At 40.6% G+C, this 22,123-nt stretch overlaps 1 protein-coding gene across 1 annotated transcript; it reads right to left on the bottom strand.

Moving 5' to 3' along the window:
- Positions 1-15,408: 15,408 nt before the first annotated feature.
- On the bottom strand, positions 15,409-16,830 carry LOC130028114 (tripartite motif-containing protein 75-like). Its single transcript, XM_056118837.1, has one exon. It carries the CDS (start codon positions 16,828-16,830, stop codon positions 15,409-15,411), a length of 1,422 nt encoding a protein of 473 aa, XP_055974812.1.
- Between the last annotated feature and the right edge of the window lie 5,293 nt (positions 16,831-22,123).

The following is a 22,123-nucleotide window of genomic DNA, read 5'->3' on the forward strand; positions in this document are numbered from 1 at the left end:
ACACTAGAATATGTGAGGAAGTCCTCAGAGTTTAGGCATACTATGATAAATATTTATGATTTGCATGATACATATATGTTTATAGCATTGATTTGTAAATACATGAATCAAAATTACGTCCTTTAAATAAAGGTAAAGGCCCTACCGTTGATCGTCGATTTGCTCGAGCGGGCCCAGTAACGTCTCCATTGGAGACTTTGTTGTTACTGTGTCTGGCATATCGAATACTCTCGGTAGCTTGCCGGGCTCTCCGAGAGGGGCGGAGGAATCGAACTCGGGTCGACCATGTTGGCCGCTTGTAAGGCGAACGCCCTACCCGCTCTGCTACCGCTCCAGCCCTTCTCAAAACATTCTTTAAAGCATTTCTTATTTTGTTACGTAGAACTCAATTGGGAAAGATAGCAGTAGGAAGAAAGGGTTTTCTTTAAAAGACATAAAGAATACTACAATTCATTGCTAAGCAATAGTGATATTTCAAGGTCATGGAAAAGTGCATCTTGTCAGAATGCTGGAAACTTTCCAAGTAAAGATTATGAGGAATGAAGTTTTGCCATTCGGTAGCCTCTTGCTTCCATTGTTTCGATTATTTGATTTAATAGTTGATCTCCATGATTCAGTAAAGCTCTCTTCACTTTTCTTGGGACAAAATTTACCTTAGCCTAAATCAGCAGTTTGTTTTATGGGGGTTTTCCTATGGTGTAATTTGAATTCTAGTCAAAGCATGCCTTATGAATTACAAAATATTATTATTTTATTTTTTGCTTCCAGTCAAATGTTCATCAAACTGATTAATAAAACAGAAGTCTTGCCTTAAAGGTTCGGGCATGACAGCTTTTTCTGGAACTACAGGTTAGGACTGTAAACCAACAGTTATGGGATAGTTGAAAATAATTAGGAACATGATGATACATAATTGAGTATAGAATTTTTGCTAGGTATTGTCTTTTGTTGTTATTCTTTGGATTTTGACTTCCATTAAATATCTCTACTTCTTTCCTTGGAAATATTATGTCTTCATCTCTAACTGATTTGTTTTGCATTTGTCTTAGTTTTTCTTCATGGATGGTCCGTGATATATATATATATATATATATATATATATATATATAGTCTTTACTTTTTCAGACTGACCTGCCTTAGTTTTATTGAGATATGGGTTAATGTCTTTCATGTGATAAATTCATGGCCTTCAGCTCTCTTCCATTCTTTTTCCAAAGAAGAAATACGTTTGACTCTTGAACTTCTTTTATTATTTTCCATTATTTTAGACTCTCCATTGCATTTTCTTATTTTTGAATGTGCGTTCTATGTTCTTTTCCATAAATGCTAAATTGTGACTTGCCTTTTTTTCTTCTGTTCTTTTGAACAATATAATCAAAATTATTTTAGAAGTCTTTGTTTTGTTCTTGCTAATGTTGATAAATGAAATATAATAAGTTTGTTTTTCACTGTCTTCTTACTCTTAACTCCTAATGAAAACCATAAAGTTGTCAGAGTTTCCTGTTGGCATACATATAAACGGAGATAGCTTATACTATAACGCTCTCTAAGTAACTTGAACTGATTCTTTGCTAATCAACTTCCCCTGCCAGAAAATCCAGCTGCTAAGGTATAGGTATCTTGATCTTTCCCTGGTTCATTCCACTTTGAATTCAGTGTAAGACTTTGAAAATTGTGTTCCTCTTTTTAGAAGTCTCACTCTTTCTTTCTTTGTCTCCAATTATATGTGCACTTTGACACAACAGCCCCAGTGTCATATGGATGAAACCAGTCAAGTATAGCTTCACCATTTATTATTTCTCACTGGGATTATAACATTCCTAACTTTGTTCATCTCCAGCTGTACAAGACTGCCAATTTTTTACTGGATTTCATCTCTCATAACAGAAGTCCTCTGCTTTAGCAAAGTCCCTATTTTCATTCTCTGGCTATGTGTCTAAGTTGACAAATGTCATTGTCACTCCCCATGGTAGGTGAGGGAAGGCATGCTAAATTCAGCTTATTTTTTCAACACATCTTTCAACTGGAATTTTGCTTTGTCTTGTGTTTTTTGCTTTGTGATATTATTTTTTTTGCAGGGGTTGCGGGGCTCGCCTGACTGTGCTAAGGGCTATCTCTGCTTCTGCATTCAGTGATCACTTCTGGTGGAGCTCTGTGGAACCTTATGGGATGCCAGAATTAAACACAGCTTGGCTGCATGTAGGCCCAACTCACTGTATTATCTTTTTAGCTCCCTCTATCTGGAATTTTGAACTCTCTAGTTATGGTTTGTTCAGAAGCTCCACAAGTTTGTTGTTTTGTTTTCCCTTTTTGGGTCATACCTGGTGATACACAGGGTTTACTCCTGGCTCTGCACTCAGGAATAACTCCTGGAAGTGCTCAAGGGACCAAATGGGATGCTGGGAATCAAACCGGGGTCAGCAACTTGCAAGGCAAAAACCCTACCTGCTCTGCTATAGCTACAACCCCTCCACAAGTATTTTTAACAGACTTTTTTTCCCCTTAATTTTGATTTAAAGGCGGGATGGAAGAGTTGGGCCACACCTCGAATTGCTTAGGGCTCATTCCTGGCAGTGCTCAGGGTCCTCACATACAACAAAAGTGCCTTAACCACTGTACTATTACTCCAGAAGCTTTTTTCCCATATTCTTACTCTTTTAGTTGTTCTTAGTGGTACAGTAGGTCTACTGTGAATTATTTCAGCATAACCATGAGCTGAAGTGGTTCCAGTCTACAGTGTCCTAAGAAACAATGAATTCTAAATCCATTTGATGTTAAAGTGTTACTAAATTCTCAGGGATGCAGAGATAGTATGAAAATTAAGGTGCATGTCATGCATGCAATGAGCCTCAGTTTATCACAAGGGTAGTCCAAGTTTGATTTTCAAATGTTACCAGATTGACAGGGATGGAGAGGTAGTATGAAGGTTCATATGAAAGTAGTATGAAGGTTCAGATGCATGTCATACCTGTGACCAAGATCAGTTCATCACGGATATAGCCCAAATAATTCCCAGCACTACAGGGTGTAAACAACTCTGCATTCTGGGGTCCTGAAATGTGTGTCTACCCCTCTGTTTGGGCAGGTGGGACTTGTCAATGCTGAAAGCCAGTGATTCAAACAGTAAATTCAAATTCATGACAAGAAACATAATAAATTGACAAAAATCTTTTTTGATCCTAGGAGTGATGTACACACATATAAAATACACACATACAAATAACAACCTTCTGAATCTAAGTAGCTTATGTTTTCCAAATCATTTCATTTGTAAAGCAATGCTACACATAAGGAGTGGATACAATATGTAAACCCCCTCTTAGAAATAACTTCCCTTTGTTTCACAAAATTTTACTCTGAAAAGCAACTGATATACCAGACAATTTGTTATATGTATATTTTAGAGATAATGGGTCAATAAATAGTAAGGTAAAGGTAAAGGCCCTCCCGTTGATCGTCGATTTGCTCGAGCGGGCCCAGTAACGTCTCCATTGGAGACTTTGTTGTTACTGTGTCTGGCATATCGAATACTCTCGGTAGCTTGCCGGACTCTCCGAGAGGGGCGGAGGAATCGAACTCGGGTCGACCATGTTGGCCGCGTGTAAGGCGAACGCCCTACCCGCTGTGCTATCGCTCCAGCCCAATAAATAGTCATTTTTTAAAATTTTTTGATATATGGGTGAAAGTCAGTATATGTATCTTCTGTAAAAAATGTTATAAATGGTCTTTGGTTGTTTTAGAAATAATGTCATTTACAATATATCTCCAGTATGACCTACTTATTTAACTGTACCTCTGTGGATTGTCTTAGAATTTCTGTTAAAACTGTCTAATAATGAATGGCTAGATTCTCAAGGTGAACTAAAATAAATAATGCTATTTTAAGTGATCACATTTTTTTCAGGTAACATATTAGAAACCATTGACTTTGGTGGACATGATCGCATGCAAGTTGGAAATTTTTGGTCAATTTTACTTGCCTTTCATTCAGTTTCCTGAGACTATTAAGAAATTCATTAAATCATGGAAGGAGTGAAAATTGTGATACAATCACACTGCTGCCTTATTATTTGGGACTGAGTAATGTGCTGATTCTCATTAGTTATATATCACATGCTTCTTGGGCCCTGGCTGTTTTTTCAGTCTTGTTTCCGATTCTGGCTAAGATTATCTCAAGAATTATAGGCAAACTGAACCACACTTGTACTGATATTTTTTCCATCTTGCACTGCTTTTCATTTCTACTATGTGACTTTACCAGCTGGCCTTGTCTTCTTTTATCCCTGGAAGTACAGCCTACTAGTGGGAAGAAACTAATACTACTTTGGGAATCCCATAATCCTTAAAAATAAGTGGACAGTTCTTGAAAGTTTTTCTCTCATTCCTCAGAGGTTTCAAGTCAGATGATATTTTGTTTTTTGTCTTGCCCACAATCCAGCCCTTTTCTTGGCTTTTGTTTGTTCACTTTACCCAGTACCTCTCTCTGATTCCCTAGTGTCTAAGGTTTTAGCGACTGTATTCCCCCTCTCCTGCTCCCCTACCTTCAAAAAATTAGAAGGCTATTTTGGAGTCAGGAAAAGCTAAAATATACCTGACTGAAGCTTGTAGTTTGAAGGATGTGACAACTTCTCTACAGTAGAAATCACCTTGTTCCAATGAAATTATCCTGGCTCTTTTTGGGTCAAGACAGAATCTCAAGAATACTTTTGTACTGATAAGGACCCAAGGCCTTGGGTGGACAGTACAAGGCAGTGAAGACTGACCAGTGAGCCTTTATGGACCTCCACTCCTCTTCCTCTTCATTTCCATACTGAAAAGCAGACACTTCATGGGCTTTTATTCTCTTCTGTCCTTGTGATATCTGGTCATTGTATATTCTTCTGTTGAACATTCACACAATTCTCCCCCATAAAAATGTGTGAATTACCCAAAAAACTATTGGAATATGTATAATCTGTTTCATCAGTTTACCTCAGATGGACCTAAAATCAGATGTGCCTTCTCCTTGAATCTGTAATTCAGCTTAAATGGACTGGTGGACATCCTACCCAGGCTAAGGAGTTTTCAGGCTAATACAGTCCCTCCCTCCCTCCCTCCCTCCCTCCCTCCCTCCCTTCCTTTCTTCCTTCCTTCCTTCCTTCCTTCCTTCCTTCCTTCCTTCCTTCCTTCCTTCCTTCCTTCCTTCTTTGTTGTTTTATCTGAGGAGGGGCCATTGGGGCTACACCCAGTGGTGTCTCCTGGCTCTGCACTCAGGGATTACTTCTGGCAGGACTTGGTGAACCATATGTGGTGCTGGGGAATGATACCTGGTTAACTGTGCAAAACAAGTGACCTACTAATTATACTACTGCTCTAGCACATTTAGCCCCTCTTATTCAGTTCTTCTTATGCTTTTGTTGTGGTGGTGGTTATTAATGTCTCTAGGATCACCTTTTACTATCATGCACATAAGATTTTACTTCAGACTCTGCCTTTGGAAGGAACTGGTCTAAGGTACAGTATTTAGTACTTCTTCCTAGAGGAAAATGGGAGGAGGGAGGAAGAATCATGGAGAAAGTTTAAGTTACACAATTTACAATGGGAAAAAAATTAAAGGAAGAAGATAAATCAATGAATCTCTCAGAAGTATTTAATTTATAAAATATCTTCCAGATAATCAAATTTCCATATGAATATTTTATTACCTATGAAGTCAACTATTGTCTTATTTTCCTCCTTTTTAAAATTTTGTTTTAATATATAATTATTGATAATCCTCTTCATGTCCTGTATATTCATATAAATCCCAGTGATGTAATGTATAGACAATATGTCCTGTTGTCTGTCTCTTAGGAGTTTTTAGATTCTATGAAATTTATTGACTAATAGCACACATAAATGCAAATATGAGAGTGTCTATATTTCTGAGGATAGGTACACATTAATGAGAATAGCAGAATTTGATATAGATAAAGAGAAAGTCTTTGGAGGGAAGTGACACAAGCTGACATTCTGAAGAACAAAATGTTAATTACTAGATGCAATGACTGGTAGAAAGTTTTGAGCACATAAGTCGTACTACGATTCTGTAACTGTATATATCAAAAGCATGAATATTGTGACTGGAGAGATAGTACAGCAGGCAAGACTCTTATTTTGTATGCAGTCAACCTGAATTCAATCCCCATCATTGCATATAGACCCTCAAGCCCTGCAAGAAATGATTCCTGAGTACCAAATCAGGAGAAAGCTCTAAACACAAATCCAGATTGTGGCCCCAAATTTTTAAAAAATATAAAAATATGTATAAACACTATTGTAGTCATGTTTGCTGAATTATAATAATATGTTAATGAATTAATTATTTCAACTAACTATAATTAAAACAGAAATTTAAAGTAGCTAAAGAAAGAAAATATTTTCTAACAGAGGAATATGAATAAGACCTCATTTTTGGGGAATATTTGGTAATTTTGAGTGATTCCAAGTTTGCATGAAGGAGAAAGTATGATGTAAGTTGAGCAGATGTATCAATTATGTGTGATTGTTAGAATATCTTTCTAATATTAAGTAATAAAGTATATATGTATGTTTTGAATGGTATACTATATATTGCATGTCATAGCTGCAATGAGGAATCTAAAAAATAAACAAGGTGATAAATAGCAAAAAATATATATGTGAAATATTTGGGGAACATAAATAAAATATTCTGATTACATTTTATCACATATTTGATCATAAGTATTCAGGAAATGTGAAAACATAGCAGTTGATCATTTTATGTTATTGACTAAATACATAGACTTAAAATGAAAAAAGAATGGGATATTTATTTACTGCCGAATTTATCAGCCATACTCATAGTGATACCTTAAAATCTGCATGCAAGTCTAAGTTACTTACACATAAAGTAACATTTTATTGTTGTAAAATATATATGCTTGTAATAATTATACATTAACTTCAGGATGTTAGAATTTTCAGTAGACTTCTATTTTTTAAAAATGATTCAGCCAAAGTTCCATTTGTGTTTGAAATCAGTATTATACATGAAAGAATTCTGTATGATGTAACTGAAGCATGGTGCCTAGCTACATTTAATTATTAGTCCCCAATTAGTTGTTTTTATTGTGTTAATAAAATTAAATTGCTACTGTATTACAGAATTTTGGATTCCTATTTTACTGGTTTTGCTAATTTCACCAAAATTTGAAATTCAAGGAAATAGAAATAACTTATTTCTTACCTGAACTTATATTCCCTATGATATGATATTTCTTAGTAATATGCCTTGATATATCTCAAAGTAATCTACCACATACAGTGTAAAGAGATGTTTAAATATTTATCATAATATACAAAACTACTATCATTAACATCTTCTATGTTAGTGAGATAATGTAGTTTATTTTAATAGATTGCTCTAAAATTTTATGATGTATAAAATCTCTTAAAAGCAAGTCATTAAAATCATTCATTAGGGCCTGGAGAGATAGTATAGCAGATAGAGCATTTGCCTTGCACATGGCTGACTGAGTTTGATCCCTAGCATCCTATACAATCCTTTAAGCACTGTCAGGAGTTTAACCCTAGCATCACTGACTGTGGCCCCCCCAAAAATAAATAAGTAAACAAAAAACCCACTCATTAGTAGATAAAATTAAGCCTTGATCAGTCACAACTGAATAAATTAATTGGGTATTATTAAGATAGTGAATTTTTAGAAAATATAAGTTACAGTCTAAGACTCTTGGTTCTTAGAACATTTGTGTTAAAGGATAATCACTCTTAGAAGATGAAACTTAAGAATAAGTCCTTCCTTAGTCAAGTAGACAAAGGTTTAAAAATTAATTTCTAGTAAGTATAATGTTACTATGAATTTCTATAGACCTTAGTAATGAAAATGGCATAGTTGTAAATTCTAGAAATTGTTAAAAAATGATGAGAAAATTGTTTTCATTATAAATTGCATATTAGTCCAGAAAGCCTTAAATATAGTTAAGAGATGTGCAAATGGGAATCTTAATGTTAGAAGTCTAGTTACAATAGTATTCTTGTATACAATAAAGTGTAGCTCTAAACTATTGACAGTGTTACAGAACTATAGTTAGTTTCTCTCCTACTCTTTTCCTTTACTTAGAATATTTTCATAGTCTACACACTTCTGATAAGTTGATGTATTTTTACAATAAAATATAAATAAGTAGCAACTAAAATGTGAATATATGAAGAAAAATTAAATAGCATATTAAAACATTAAAGATGAAGTTATTTTGTGGGTGATTGTCACTATTTAACAGTTTTCTACATAAAGATTAAATTACGTAAAAATAAAAGTGGTACTTCTATTTTATGCTGTTATTTTACTCCATATAGTGACAACTAATGCAAAGATTTCTTTGAAGAATTTGCCTCATAAATTAAAGACGTGTGCTTCTTACTTACCGAGTTTGAAGAACTAATATTTGTCTTAAATTATTGAATACCTTTACTAACTTGTATCAGTGAATTACTAAGAGGAAAATTGAATATTGCCAAGTGTTATTTTGATGTGCTTATAAGGAGACCAAAAAACAATCCATATTTCTCCCCCCCTCCTGTTCTTTGAGTGATGCCAGCAGTCATATCAATCTATGCTCAAACCTCACAAGTCCCTCAGTCCATCATGCACTTTAGTCACTTAGCAGCTGTGGTGTGATTTTGATGATGTGCATGTCAGCATATGGGTGCTCAGAGGGTGTCTCTGTTTTTAAAGATAGAATGCTTTTTTGCTAGTTCATTTTTTCACTTAAGAAAAGTGATTTTACAGGGATCGTTTGTTAAAAACAATTTGACATTTGATTTAAGCAGGACTCAGATTCTCTACTAAGGAATGGGAAAAAATGAGAATTGGGAAAGAACCTTGACTCCAAGGTATTTTGAATTATTTTGAAATCTCCCAATAATCACTAATGAAAGCATACCAATCAAATTTCCTGTTATGTTTAAATGTTGACATTTCTACAGTAACACTTGGATACTAATAGCATGATCCTAGTACAGTTTTTATGAGAGAGATGGTAGTACTGTATAAATTCACCAACAGAATAGATCATTCTTTTATCTAAGCTAATAAAGTGCTCAGGTATAATTCTATTGATATATGTAATAAATTCAATTTTTTTATTAAATCACACTGACAAACACATTTAAAAAGTTGTTCAGGATTGAATTTCTTATAATGTTCCAACATGCGTTCCATCACCAGTGTGCTTCTTTCTAAATGACAGTGTGCTTCTGTCTAAATGACAGGAGCAGGAACTTAACAGGTACTGTTTCAAGTACCCTACAAACCTCAGGGTGAATCTAGAGGCAGGCCAGCTCAAGGAAAGAATGGAAGTCATCATTGCTCTGGAGGAATCTAGGTTAACTCAGTCTGGGCCTACTCTCAGCATGAAGGAAAGAATGTGGAAACCAGGATTTCTCCCAGCCCTGAAGAAGGGATGGGATGGACTCTTTTCTGCCAGGACATCTCTGTGGAAAATGAGGTCCAATCACATCCAGTTCAACTTGAAGGCTCGAAGCCATCCAGTTCGTCGTGGGACATCTTATGGCCAGGCCTGGGTAACTCTGACATGCCAGATAAGATTTATGCCATTATTGGTGTGTTTCCTGTTGTTAGCTGACCCCCAGGACTTTGCAGTAAATAATGGGGTATCCCAAATGGAGAGTTCTCTAATTTTGCTGTGTTTATGCAAAAGGACAAGCCAGGTTTGTTAAGCTATCTTGCAAAGTTTTAAAATGAAAGTGGAGAGAAAATCATGTTTCTGTAACTTGTTTCTTGTAAGAATCAGATTCTAATTCTACAGAGGTGATTGGGTAAATGTGTGAATTGGCCAATGTTGCTTTGGTTTCTGTTGCTTTAACTCTTTTTAAGACTGCATGGAGAAATCTCTAACATCCCTGTCCAAGATAGTCTTTCAAAATTGGAGAGGACTCGACCTTTGACCTGCTGTTCTCAAGAACCAAGGGCTCTGTGCTGCTCTGGCGGAGGAATGCTGTTTCTACTCTGATCACCCTGAGGTTGTCAGAGACTCTATGGCCAAGCTACGGGAAGGCCTTGACCTATTATTTCTTAAGAATGGGGGGCTGTGTGCCGCCCTAGGTGAAGAGTGTTGCTTTTATGCTGACCATTCAGGAGTGGTTCGGGACTCCATGACCAAATTAAGGGAAGGATTGGAACAACGAAGGAAAGAGAGGGAGTCCCGAGAAGGGTGGCTTGAATCCTGGTTTAATCAGTCACCCTGGTTAGCAACTCTCCTTTCGACCCTACCTGCACCACTCTTGATACTTCTAACTCTGTTTACCTTGGGACCCTGTATCCTCAATAAATTAGTTACGTTTGTTAAGGAACAAATTAATTATATCCAATTGCTAGTGCTGAGACAGCAGTATCAGACTTTACTCCATGAGGAAGAAAGTACCACCTAAGAATATCTCTAGGATTAGCGATATGCACAAAAGAAGTGGGGAATGAAAGGAGCTAGGAAGGCTAGGAAGGAGTTAATTAACTTGGAAAATTGCTTTCTGTAAACAGTTCAGCAGCCTTGAGGTTACAAAATTGGATTGAATCCAGTAGATGTGTAAGGTATGGGTTAGTCATAACTATTTAAATTGATAGAGTGTTTTGACCATTCTGGAAACTGAAACTATGTGACCGGGTCAAGGTGTTTGAGTTGAGATACTGCAAGAAAAACCACAAGGAACCTAGCAAAACATGTATGTTCAAAATATGTGGCCTTTGTTCTCAAACTGTATAAAAGATGACCTGTTTCTGAGTTCGAGGCTCTCAGACTCTGCCCGCTCATGGGTACGTTGTGGACCCCCAGCATGCTGGTCTGAATAAAACCCCGCTTGAATTCCTGCAGGAACGTTGTCTGTCTGGTCTCTCCGTGCCGCCCAGGGTCAGGGAACTCCCGACCCAACAATATATGAGGAATAGGTGGGTTGGAGTGATAGCACAGAGGGTAGGGTGTTTGCCTTGCACGCAGCCAACCTGGCCTACCTGAGTTTGATTTCTCCGCCTGTCGCGGGAAGCCTGACAAGCTACTGAGAGTATCTCACCTGCATGACAAAGCCTGGCAAGCTACCTGTGACATATTCTATACGCCAAACACAGTAACAACAAGACTCACAATGTTACTGGGCCCGCTCGAGCAAATTGATGAACAACGGGAGGAGAGTGACAGTGACAGCGAGGAATAGGTAAACGTAGACAATGCCTGGATTTACAAAACGTTAATTTCATAGACTACATGGTAGCACTAAGAAACGCTTTAGGAGCTAGAAAGAGTGAATGGTGGGTAAAGTACTGGTCTTGCACACTGACAACCTGGGGTTGACCCCATCACTCTAAATGACAGGAAGTATCCCTAAGAACAGAATCCAGGACTAAGCCAACAACAACAAGTTTCAATTTACATTTATATAATTTTCCAAGCCACTTTCAAGTTATATTTATATCATTTCCTTCAAATCACCATTTTGGTAGTACAATAGTTTTATTTAGAGATCGTGAGAAATAAAAAGAGGAGACAGAACCTGACTTCTCTGAGGAGAGCTGAGAGCAACACCTGAGGTGAAGATGAGAGGAGGCACGCACTTGTCTTCACAATTTTGTAGTAATTTTATAGGTTTTCTCCTAGGCTTCCCCAAGGCAGCTTTTTCTACCTAGATAAGTCTGTTCACTACTACACTATTGTCAAAAAAGAACCTGAGACTTTTGATGACTCTCCTTCATGTGCTCACCACAACCATTGCTCATGGAGGAGCTTCTCTGCAAGGGCTCCAAGCTCCTCTGGGCTTTTGCTGGGGCCAATTAAAGCCTCATCAGACCTCACTTCCTATGTTCAAAAAAGTGGATCAGGCAGTATTGAGTCTTGCCACTCTAGGGCCAGTAACAGTAACTTCTTCAATCTCATCTTGGTTGTATTAATTCTGAAGAACTCAATCCCTGGGAGCCCCCTATCGGCCATCCTTACTAAAGGGAAATGAAAATAATGAAGCAAACTGCACTCATCTGTGGAATATAAAGTAACAGAATGGGAGACTAACACCCAAGAATCGTAGAGACAAGGACCAGGAGGTTTACTCCACAGCTTGGAAGCTGGCCTCAAATGCTGGGGGGGAAGGCAGCTCAGATAGAGAAGGGAGCACCAAGTAAATGCGGGTTGGGAGATGCGTGCCCAATGTAGACTATAGATCAAACACAATGGTCACTCATTGTCTCTATTGCAAACTACAACAACAACCAAAAGGAAAGAGAGAACAAAAGCGAATGCCCTGCCACAGAGGCAGGGTGGGGAAGTGGGGGTGGGGTGGGGGTGGTGACAGGGATCCTGGGACCATTGGTGGTGGAGAATGGGCACTGGTGGAGGGATGGGTACTCGATCATTGTATGACTGAAACGTTAACTACAAAAGTTTGTAAGTATGTAACTGTACCTCACAGTGATTCAATAATTAAAAAATGTAAAAAAGCAATAAATAAAATTAAATTAAAAAAGGAATGATCTCCACATGTTGAAGTTAAATCACCATTTGTGGGTTTTTTTTAAACAGATTTGAAATGAGGCTAAATGATAAATAAAATACTTATGAATTATTAGAAAAACTAATGAGAGCACCTAAACCTACAAATGACAGACATGTCCATCAGAGGAAGAATGATTACTTAGACTGTTCTTTGACCAATCAGTTCTGAATGGTAGAACTCAAACAGTGTAAGTTATTTTAGTCCAAATTCTCTATGTATATACAGCAAATACATATTTTTTATTTTTATATATTTTTTAACAGACTTAGGAATTTTCTTGGGCTGGAGCAATAGCACAGAAGGTAGGGCATTTTCCTTGCATGTGGCTGATCAGGCCAACCTGGGTTCGATTCCTCTGCCCCTCTCAGAGAGCCTGGCAAGCTACCAAGAATATCTTGCCCATACAGGAAATCCTGGCAAGCTACCCGGGATGTATTCTACATGCCAAACACAGTAACAACAAGTCTCACAATGGACACGTTACTGGGCCTGCTCAAGCAAATTGATGAACAATGGGAGGACAGTGCTACAGTGTGTTTCAGTCATGCAATGTTTGAGTACCCTCCACCAGTGTCCATTCTCTATCACCAATGTAAAAATACAATAAATTTAAAAAAGGAATGACCATCACATGTCGAAGTTAAATCAGCATTTGTGGGTTTCTTTAAAAACAGATTTGAAATGAGGCTATATGATAAATAAAATATTATGAATTATTAGAAAAACTAATGAGAGCACCTAAACCTACAAATAACAGACGTGTCCCTCCCACCACCCCCACCCTATGTCTCTGTGGCAGGTGCATTCTCTCTCTCTCTCTCTCTCTCTCTCTCTCTCTCTCTCTCTCTCTCTCTCTTTCTCTCCTCTATCCTCTCTCGGGTGTTATGGTTTGCAATAGAGTTAGTAAGCAGCCATCATGTTTGATCCATAGTCCAATTTCCACACAAATCTCCCATCATGAGCGAGCCCTCCAAGCATCATTTACTTACTGGTCCCTTCTCTATCCCAGCTGCCTTTTCCCCCAGCACATAAGATCAGCTTCCAAGCTGTGGAGCGATCCTCTTGGCCCTTATCTCTACTATCCTTAGGTGTTAGTCTCCTATTATGCAGCAATTATATTGAAATTAAAACTTTCTGTCTTTTATCTTTTATTTATTTTAGTATTTGAACCAGGCTGAGAAGGGCTTAGGGGATAGTCCTTGTTCCATGCTCAGAAGTTCCATCCTGGAGTGTTACATAATTGAGAGAAATTGGTTAAACATACATATGCTCTAAGACAATACAAACCTGTGTGCAAGTGAAACCTTTACACTCTAGAGATAACAAACTAATTAGCAGGAGTGGACATGAGGCATTTGAAATGACATTTAGCACATCTTTCTATTGAAAGGGAGAAAAAGTTTGAAATAAAATTTTATTTTATTAGAAATAGAAATAAGGATACACAATGACCAAATTTGTAGTACTTTTACTACAGGCTGGAGCGATAGCACAGCGGTAGGGCGTTTGCCTTGCATGCAGCCAACATGGCTGACCCAAGTTCGATCCCTCCGCCCCTCTGGGAGAGCCTGGCAAGCTACCGAGAGTATCTTGCTCACACGGCAGAGCCTGGCAAGCCACCCGTGATGTATTCGATATGCCAGACACAGTAACAGTAACAGTTCTACAAATTCTACAAATTTGTAGAATTGTGAAAAAGAAGGGCTGGTGTAAAAGCACAGTGAGTGGGGCGTTTGCCTTGCATGCGGCCAACCCGGGTTCGATTCCCAGCATCCCATGTGGTCCCCCGAGTACCACCAGGAGTGATTCCTGAGCGCAGAGCCAGGAGTAACCCCTTTGCATTGCCGGGTGTGATCCCCCCCAAAAAAAAAGAATTATGAGAAAGAGATCATTTCTCCCCCATGTTCATGGAAAGTGAACACCTATGCAGTCACCCCGAAATCTAAAAGACCACCAGCTTTCCACACTGGGAGGGTGGGGGAAGGGTGAGCGTCAGAGAAGCCAAGGAAGGAAGAAGGAAGGGATCATCCCCCTGAACCTTTCTTGTGCCTACAGTCAGAGGGGTGCAATCTTGAGTGGGGGATATATAAAAGTGAGTGTTATCTGCTTCCTAATTATGTCTGTAATTGTAACAATATATTCATAAAAAATTCAGAACTTCTTTTGTTTTATCTTTTATTTATTTACTTTATTTTCGGTCGGCCCAGGATCTATTCCTTCGCCCCTCTCGGAGAGCTCGGCAAGCTACCCAGAGTATCTCACCCATAGAGCAAAGCCTGGCAAGCTCCCTGTGACCTTTTCAATATGCCAAAAACAGTAACATCAAGTCTCAAAATGGAGACGTTACTGGGCCCACTCGAGTAAATCAATGAACAATGGGAGGACACTGCAATGCAGTGCTCCTTTATTTTAGTATTTGGGCCTCACCTAGCTGGCCTTAGGGGATAATGCTTGCTTCATGCTCAGAGAAAACCCCAAAAGGGTTACAAAATCGAGGAAAATTGGTTGAACATACATAATCGCTAAGAATATACAAACAGTGTCCAGGAACAAGCAGAACATTTCGGCACTAGAGAAAAGCAACTAGTGAGCCCGCACATGAATATTTTGCAATGTCTTAGAAAATAACTTTATGACGAAAGGAAATATGAATCTAAAAATGTCTGTACTTAAAATTTTCTTATTAAAAATAGACATAAAGATACAAAATAATTGGTTTTGCATTATAGTGTTACAAAATGGGAACATTTCTTCCGCCATCTTCCTTAAGTATCAACATCTGATGCAAAGAATTCCAAATTTAGAAAACCACCAGCTGTCCACATGAAGGAAGTGGGGAAGCCCAGAGTGTGCTCACCCCTCCTCTGCCCTCCCCGAGCCCACAGAGAGAGGGGCGCAGTCCGGCCCCACGCGGAAGTATGGCTTGAGCTCTTCAGCAAAGGACTCGGTGAACAAGTGCAGGTGAGACCTGTCGGCGGCGTTGTAGAAGGAAAGCTGGCCCAGCTCCCAATCCAGGTAAACGCCGATGGCCGTGGGTTGGTCCCTGAGAGCCAGAGGCACCGCCCCCGCACTCACGGCCAGGTAGTCGCTATCCTGCAGCTGCAGTGTCCAGCATCTCTTGGGACCCGCCAGGGGACGCGAGGTCTGGGCCGAAGGCGCGACGCTGCACACGCCCACGGCCCACTCGGGATTGGCGCCCACCTGCACCTCCCAGTAGTGGCGGCCAGAAGCGAAGCCCTCCCGGCCCAGGACCACCAGCTGGCCGGTGTCATCACAGGATTTGGTGCCCCTATCCCCTTTGGACCTCTTCCTCACGCAGGTCACCGACTGGAGGTCCTGGGACACTCGCAGGCTGGGGTGGGCCGTGTCGGGGTCCAGGCTGATGCTCTCTCGGAATCTCCGGATGATGCTGTTGAGCGCCGAGTGCAGAGGAGGGAGGCTGTAGGCCACGGGCCTAAAGCGCAGGGGCTGCACGGCCGGGAGCTGCAGGCCCGCACAGCGCTGCTGCAGGCTCCTCACGCCCCTCAGCACCATCTCCTCGGACATCACGCTCCGCTCCGCCACATCCCGTCTGAGGTCTTCCAGCTCCCAGATGTGGTCCGAGTAGGCCTCCAGGTTGTCCCTGAGCTGCTGCTGCAGGCGTTTGTCCTCTTCTGTCAGCCTGCAGAGCGCGGCCTCGTGCTCACGCTCCACAAACTGGGTGAGCTGCTCAAATTCCGAGGCCAGCTGACTCCTGTGCTTTTCCCCGTCCGCTCTCAGCTGCAGGAGGTTTCTGTCTTGGGCGACATCTCGCTTCTGCACCTCTGCCAGCTGCTTCTTCAGGGACTCGATGCAGTCGCTGAGCCTCTGTCTGTGATGAGCCGCTGCCTCAGCCACGGACCTGATGTGGTGGCCCTGGTGGGCAGGGCCCTGGGCACACAGAGGACACACCAGCTCCTGGTCATCCTCGCAGAAGAGGCTCACTCCCTGCCTGTGCTCCTCACAACTGCCCTCCTCTGCCGGTGCCATCTCGCTGCTCCCAGAGCTGTGCAGTAGCATCGCCAGGTCCACCAGCCTGCCCAGCTGGGCGTTGGCACTGACGCGCATCTCCTGGCGGGACTGCCGGCACACGGGACAAGGGAATGTGTCCTTCAGGTCCTTCCATGACATGCGGATGCAGGAGTCACAGAAGCTGTGGCCGCAGTCGATGGTGACGGGGTCATTGATGTATTCCAGGCAGATGCGACAGATGAGGTCTGGCTGCATTTTGGCCAGGGCTGCTGACACCTCCTCCATCCTCGGATGTGGGAAGGGCAGGTCGGGAGTGATTTTCCTCAGACAGTTGAAACCCTCAGGCTCTCTCCTGCCAGGAAAACAGTTACACACTCAGTCATTTGTTCTGATCTCCTCTATGGATGTGTCTCTCTGATGACCAGCACACTTCTAGACTCAAGGGCTTCTCCAAGTGTACTCTCCTAAGACCAATCGAACTGCTGGAGCTTAATGCATTAGGGTTCCCTTTTCAAATAATATTGCTTCATAGATGCCAACTCTCTGTGAATGGGAAAATGACCCCATTCACATCAGAGAAAAGGGAACTTAATTCTGGGACTCAGTAAAAAAAAAATAGATACCAGATAATCAAATAGGTGCCCCCTAGAACCTGCACCAATTGCGCACGAAGGATGCTGTGAAGTTAATTAAGCTCTGGCCCAGCAAGAAGCACATCCCCCCACCCACTGTTTCATCTCTCTGCCCCACCTCTGCCCCACATAAGGCAACAATTGTGATGATCACTACTCACCTTGGTCCTGATTCTAGCCCTGCACAGTGCTCGGTGCTGTTGGTGAGCTTCTCTCCTTGCAGGATACAGACTTCAGGCTGGCACTGCTTGCCCTGCACTCAGCACAGCATTTATATACATCCTAGGGTAGGGCTCAGGAGAACCACCCTGCAATAGGGTGGGGCTCAACTCACGGGATTCTCAGAGGGCTGAGTTATTTCCCAGACCTGTATTTTGTCACAAGGAATGCCATGTTCAGGGAACTAGCTTTCAAGGGAAGCAAGCCCTTCTTCAATTGTCTTCATTTTCCACATCCCATCCTTGTTGAGGAAAAGTAGAAATGATAAATAAACTAGAAACTGAGCACTGTTGGCATCAGAGAGATAGTGGAGGCTGTAAGGTGTTTGCCAGGTGTGATCCTTGAGCCCAGAGGCAGGCAAGTACCCCCAAGCACTGTAGGGTGTGTGTTCCCACCATAAAACAAATAAACAAAGAGGCAAATAAACAAATACTGAAGTGCCAGACTGCACAGCAGGCTTTGTTTTGCTTAGTTTGGGGTCACAAAGAGCTGGGATCAGACTTACCTTGGGCTCTATGCTCAGGGGTTACTCCTGGCAGGGTTTGAAGTACCTACCAATTGTTTTCCAGCAGAATAAACTGGAACAGCTGTGGGGAAGACAGGAAACTTAGTCTCTATTATATTGCTGACCTCAGAATTTTTATTTAATTTCATTTTGTCCTGAAGTTCAATGTGTTAAACATCACCTGAGAGACTTTTGTGCTGTTTTTTTTTCTGCCACATCTAGCAATGCTCAGGGCTTATTCTTCAGATATCACTCCTCGTGTACTTGGGGAACTCTTTGAGGTCCCAAGATTCAATCTGGGTAGTCACATGCATGACAAGTATTATCAGTCCTTCCTAGTGATTTTTTAATTTTTTCCAGTAAGTCACCAATATTTTACAGTCATAATGCTTTGCATTTCTTCTTGATCAATAATATTTTAACACTCATTTACATAAAAAAGTTTTCCCTCATGAAGATCTTTGTAAACCACAGTGTTTATCTAAAGTATAAGAGGAAATTTGGAAAAACCAAGGAAATAAATTTAAACAAATAGATTCTTGAAAGAGGGAAAAAATGAGTTGTCTCATACATGAGGAACTTTGTTGAATAACTGCTAATAAACAATGCAAATATTTTCAACAATTTCCTTGGTAATCTGCAATTCTAATTAGCATTCACAATTAATAAAAAAAAATCGCGTGCCAGTGTAGCCCAATGGCATCTGCTCGCTCCAGGAATATGAAGAGCCTCAAACTGATCTGACCATCTCATAGGTGAGCGGCCACTCCACCGTCCTGTGGAATCCATTTGGTATTGGCTCTAGTCCAGCGGTCCCATGCATGGTATCATGTCCATTATCCCTGGCCTTTCGAGGGTGATCTCTGGGCTCAGATATCAGGTTCGGCTTTCCAGAGATTTTATTTAGACTTGCAGCATTCCATGGGCACATAGAGCCTTTTGGTTATCACTAAATTGATGATTATTTGGTTTCTCTTCAGCTTCTTCTGACATTTTGACATTTCTATTAAAAGGCAGTTTACACAAAGTATTTAACAATCCCTTTTCAGCAGTTGTGATTGTTGGGGGGGTGAATTCTAAATAATAATGGTGCATCTTTTGTCAAAATAATGAATGTAATCAATGTAGAGAAGAGTTAAGTAGAAATCCTCTGCCTCACAGGCATTGGGAGGGGTGGGAGGGGGGTATATTGGGGTTCTTGGTGGTGAAAAATGAAAAATGAGTACTGGTGAAGGGAAAGGTGTTTGATCATTGTATTACCGAGACTTAAACCTGAAAGCTTGGTAACTTTTCCCACAGTAATTCAATAAATAAATATAAGAAGAAAAATAAATAAATAAAGTTATGAGAAAAAAATAAAAATAACTTCTCCCTGTAGGAAATAATATTACAACTAGGGAAATAACAAATTATAAATGTGTAGTCACTAAAAGATAATCATCCAATATTCAAATAAATATACTTTGTGTTTTATATCCAACCTTTAGTTAAGCAGTGTGCATTATTTTTCCAAAATAATTTTACTGTGCATTCAATTCTGTTTGGTTTCCATATCAGGCAAGAAATTAAAAAGAATCATACTTTCCTTAAAAAAAAAGGCAGTTTACATAGAAAATGTTCACGAAACAAAACAAAGTTCTTTTGAAATTCCAAAATAAAAAAATAAATTACAAGTTATTTCCTAACGTTTTATTTTTCAGGCTTCACAAATGTTCTTGTAGCGTCTATATTTTTCCTACTAGTTTCCTTTCTTAGAAATTCTTGAGTTTAGTATGTTACAAGCTCCGTGCTTTTCTCACATTGAAAAGAAAGTTCTTATTTTTTCTTGTTTTTCCTTTTTGTTACAACATGAAAAAAAAAGATATACAAGATGAACATAAATTCGCTCTGAATGGAATGAAGTTATATATACCTGAATGGAATGAGTTATATATACCTAGGTCAAGAAGTCAACATGACGAATGACCTGGCACCTGAGTTGCGCAGGAGGAAGAGAGTGTCTTGGAATGCCTTCAAGAGTGTTGAAGAAATAGCTAAGAGGACAAAGGACCTCTGGCTCTGGGCACATCTTTTAGATCCCATTGTTCTTCCTGCGTTAACATACACCTTAGAGACCTGGGCCCTACAAAAACAGAATGAGAATGCTATTCAGGTCTCCCAAAGAGGAATTTAAAGAGCTATGCTTGGAGTATCACAGTTCACTCAAATGAGAGAAAGAATCCAGCTTTCCAACCTCCATTGATGGTCAAGAATCAGGGATGCTGTCTTGTTTGCCAAGGAGTCAAAAATCAGATGGGCTGGACACATAATGAGATTTGGAGATGACTGTGGGACTAGTGTAATTACTGACTGGATTCCAAGTGACATTAAAAGATAACGTGGAAACCCACCCACGAGATGTTCAGACTAGTCTGTCAAGACCCTGAACAATTGCTTTGAGGCTCTTCGTGTTCCTAGAACAAGCAGACACCATTGGGCTACACTAGCATGCCACAGGGATGAATGGAGATGTTACGGTGCCCACTTGAGAAAAATCAATGAGTAATGGGATGTCAAGTGATCAAGTGATAGAGTTGGGACAATAGCACAGCACGTAGGGTGTTTGCCTTGCACCTTTTACTTTCAGGAATCACTCGTGGCAGTGTGCAAAGCAAATGCCCTACCAGTTGGAGCAATAGCACAGCGGGTAAGGCATTTGCCTTGCACACAGCTGTCCTGGGTTCGATTCCTCCACCCCTCTCGGAGAGCCCAGCAAACTACCGAGAGTATCTCACCCGCATGGCAAAGCCTGGCAAGCTCCTCGTGATGTATTCAATATGCCAAAAACAGTAACAACAAGTCTCACAATTTGTTGTGAGATGTTACTGGTGCCCACTCAAGCAAATCGATGAACAACAGGATGACAGTTCTACAGTGATACCTGGTGATTCTCAATATTATTCCAGGCTTTGCATTTAGGAATCACTCGTGACAGTGCTCAGGGACTATTTGGGATGCTATGGATCAAACCTGGGTTGCCTGCATGCAATGTTAGCACCCTCACAGCTGTGGACATGGGCAGGGACATGGCCGAAGCAGGAGCAGTTTCATGATACTGAGCGCAGGGTTTGCTCTTGGTGGACTGGGTGAAGTTTAGGAATGAGAAAATTCAAAGACAATATTAAGACTTTCACATAGGCAAAGAGGTAAATAAATGGTGGCACAATCACAGAGTGGTGAGGACTAATCAACGTCATTTTAAAAAACAGTTAACTTCATTTATTGGGCTGGAGCCATGGAACAGTCGGTAGGGCATTTGCCTTGCATGCGGCCAACCGAGCTGACCCGGGTTCGATGTCTCTTCCCCTCTCGGAGAGCCTGGCAGCTACTGAGAGTATCTTGCCCACACAGCAAAGCCTGGCAAGCTACCCGGGACCGTATTCGATATGTCAAATGCAGTAACAACAAGTCTCACAATGGACATGTTACTGGGCCCGCATAAGCAAATCAATGAACAAGGGGAGGACAGTACTATGGTGCTAATTCATTTATTATTTTTTTTATTATGACACCACAATCTACCAAGGTGTTTGTAGTAGAAATTGTGGCTATGCCATTCTGACACCAGCCCCACCACAAATTTTATTAGCTGCACCCAGAAGTAAAGTATGCATATTCGAGGAAAAATATTTTCCTGAAAAGGGGAAATTCTGGGACTAGTGACCCTTTCCTTGGGAGAGAATGAACCCACAGAATAGCATGATACTTTGGTATTTTCTTTGTTTAGCACAGCGGAGAGGGCATTTGCCTTGCAAGCAGCCAACGTGGCCAACCTGAGTTAGATTCCTCTGCCCCTCTCGGAGAGCCCGGCATGCTACCGAGAGTATCTCACCCGCATGGCAAAGCCTGGCAAGCTACCCCTGGCGTATTCGATATGCAGAACACAGTAGCAAGTCTCACAATATTACTGGGCCCACTCAAGCTAATCGATGAATAACGGGAGGATCATGACCATGACCGTCACATGATAACACTACATTGCTGAGGCCATTTTCCTGGCTCTGGGTTGAGGGATCACAGCTGGCTGTCACCTTACATGCTCCACTGTCTCTCTGCCTCCAACACTGCTTTGTTTCTAGTTTATGGAACATTTCTACTTTCCGTCAAGAAAAGATGAAATTCGGTACATGTAAACAAAGAGGAAGGGCTTGATACACAGTTAAAATTAGGCTCCTGAAATAAA

Source organism: Sorex fumeus, unplaced genomic scaffold (assembly GCF_029834395.1).
Source record: "Sorex fumeus unplaced genomic scaffold, SorFum_2.1 ptg000039l, whole genome shotgun sequence".
In the NCBI taxonomy this organism is placed as follows: Eukaryota; Metazoa; Chordata; class Mammalia; order Eulipotyphla; family Soricidae; genus Sorex; species Sorex fumeus.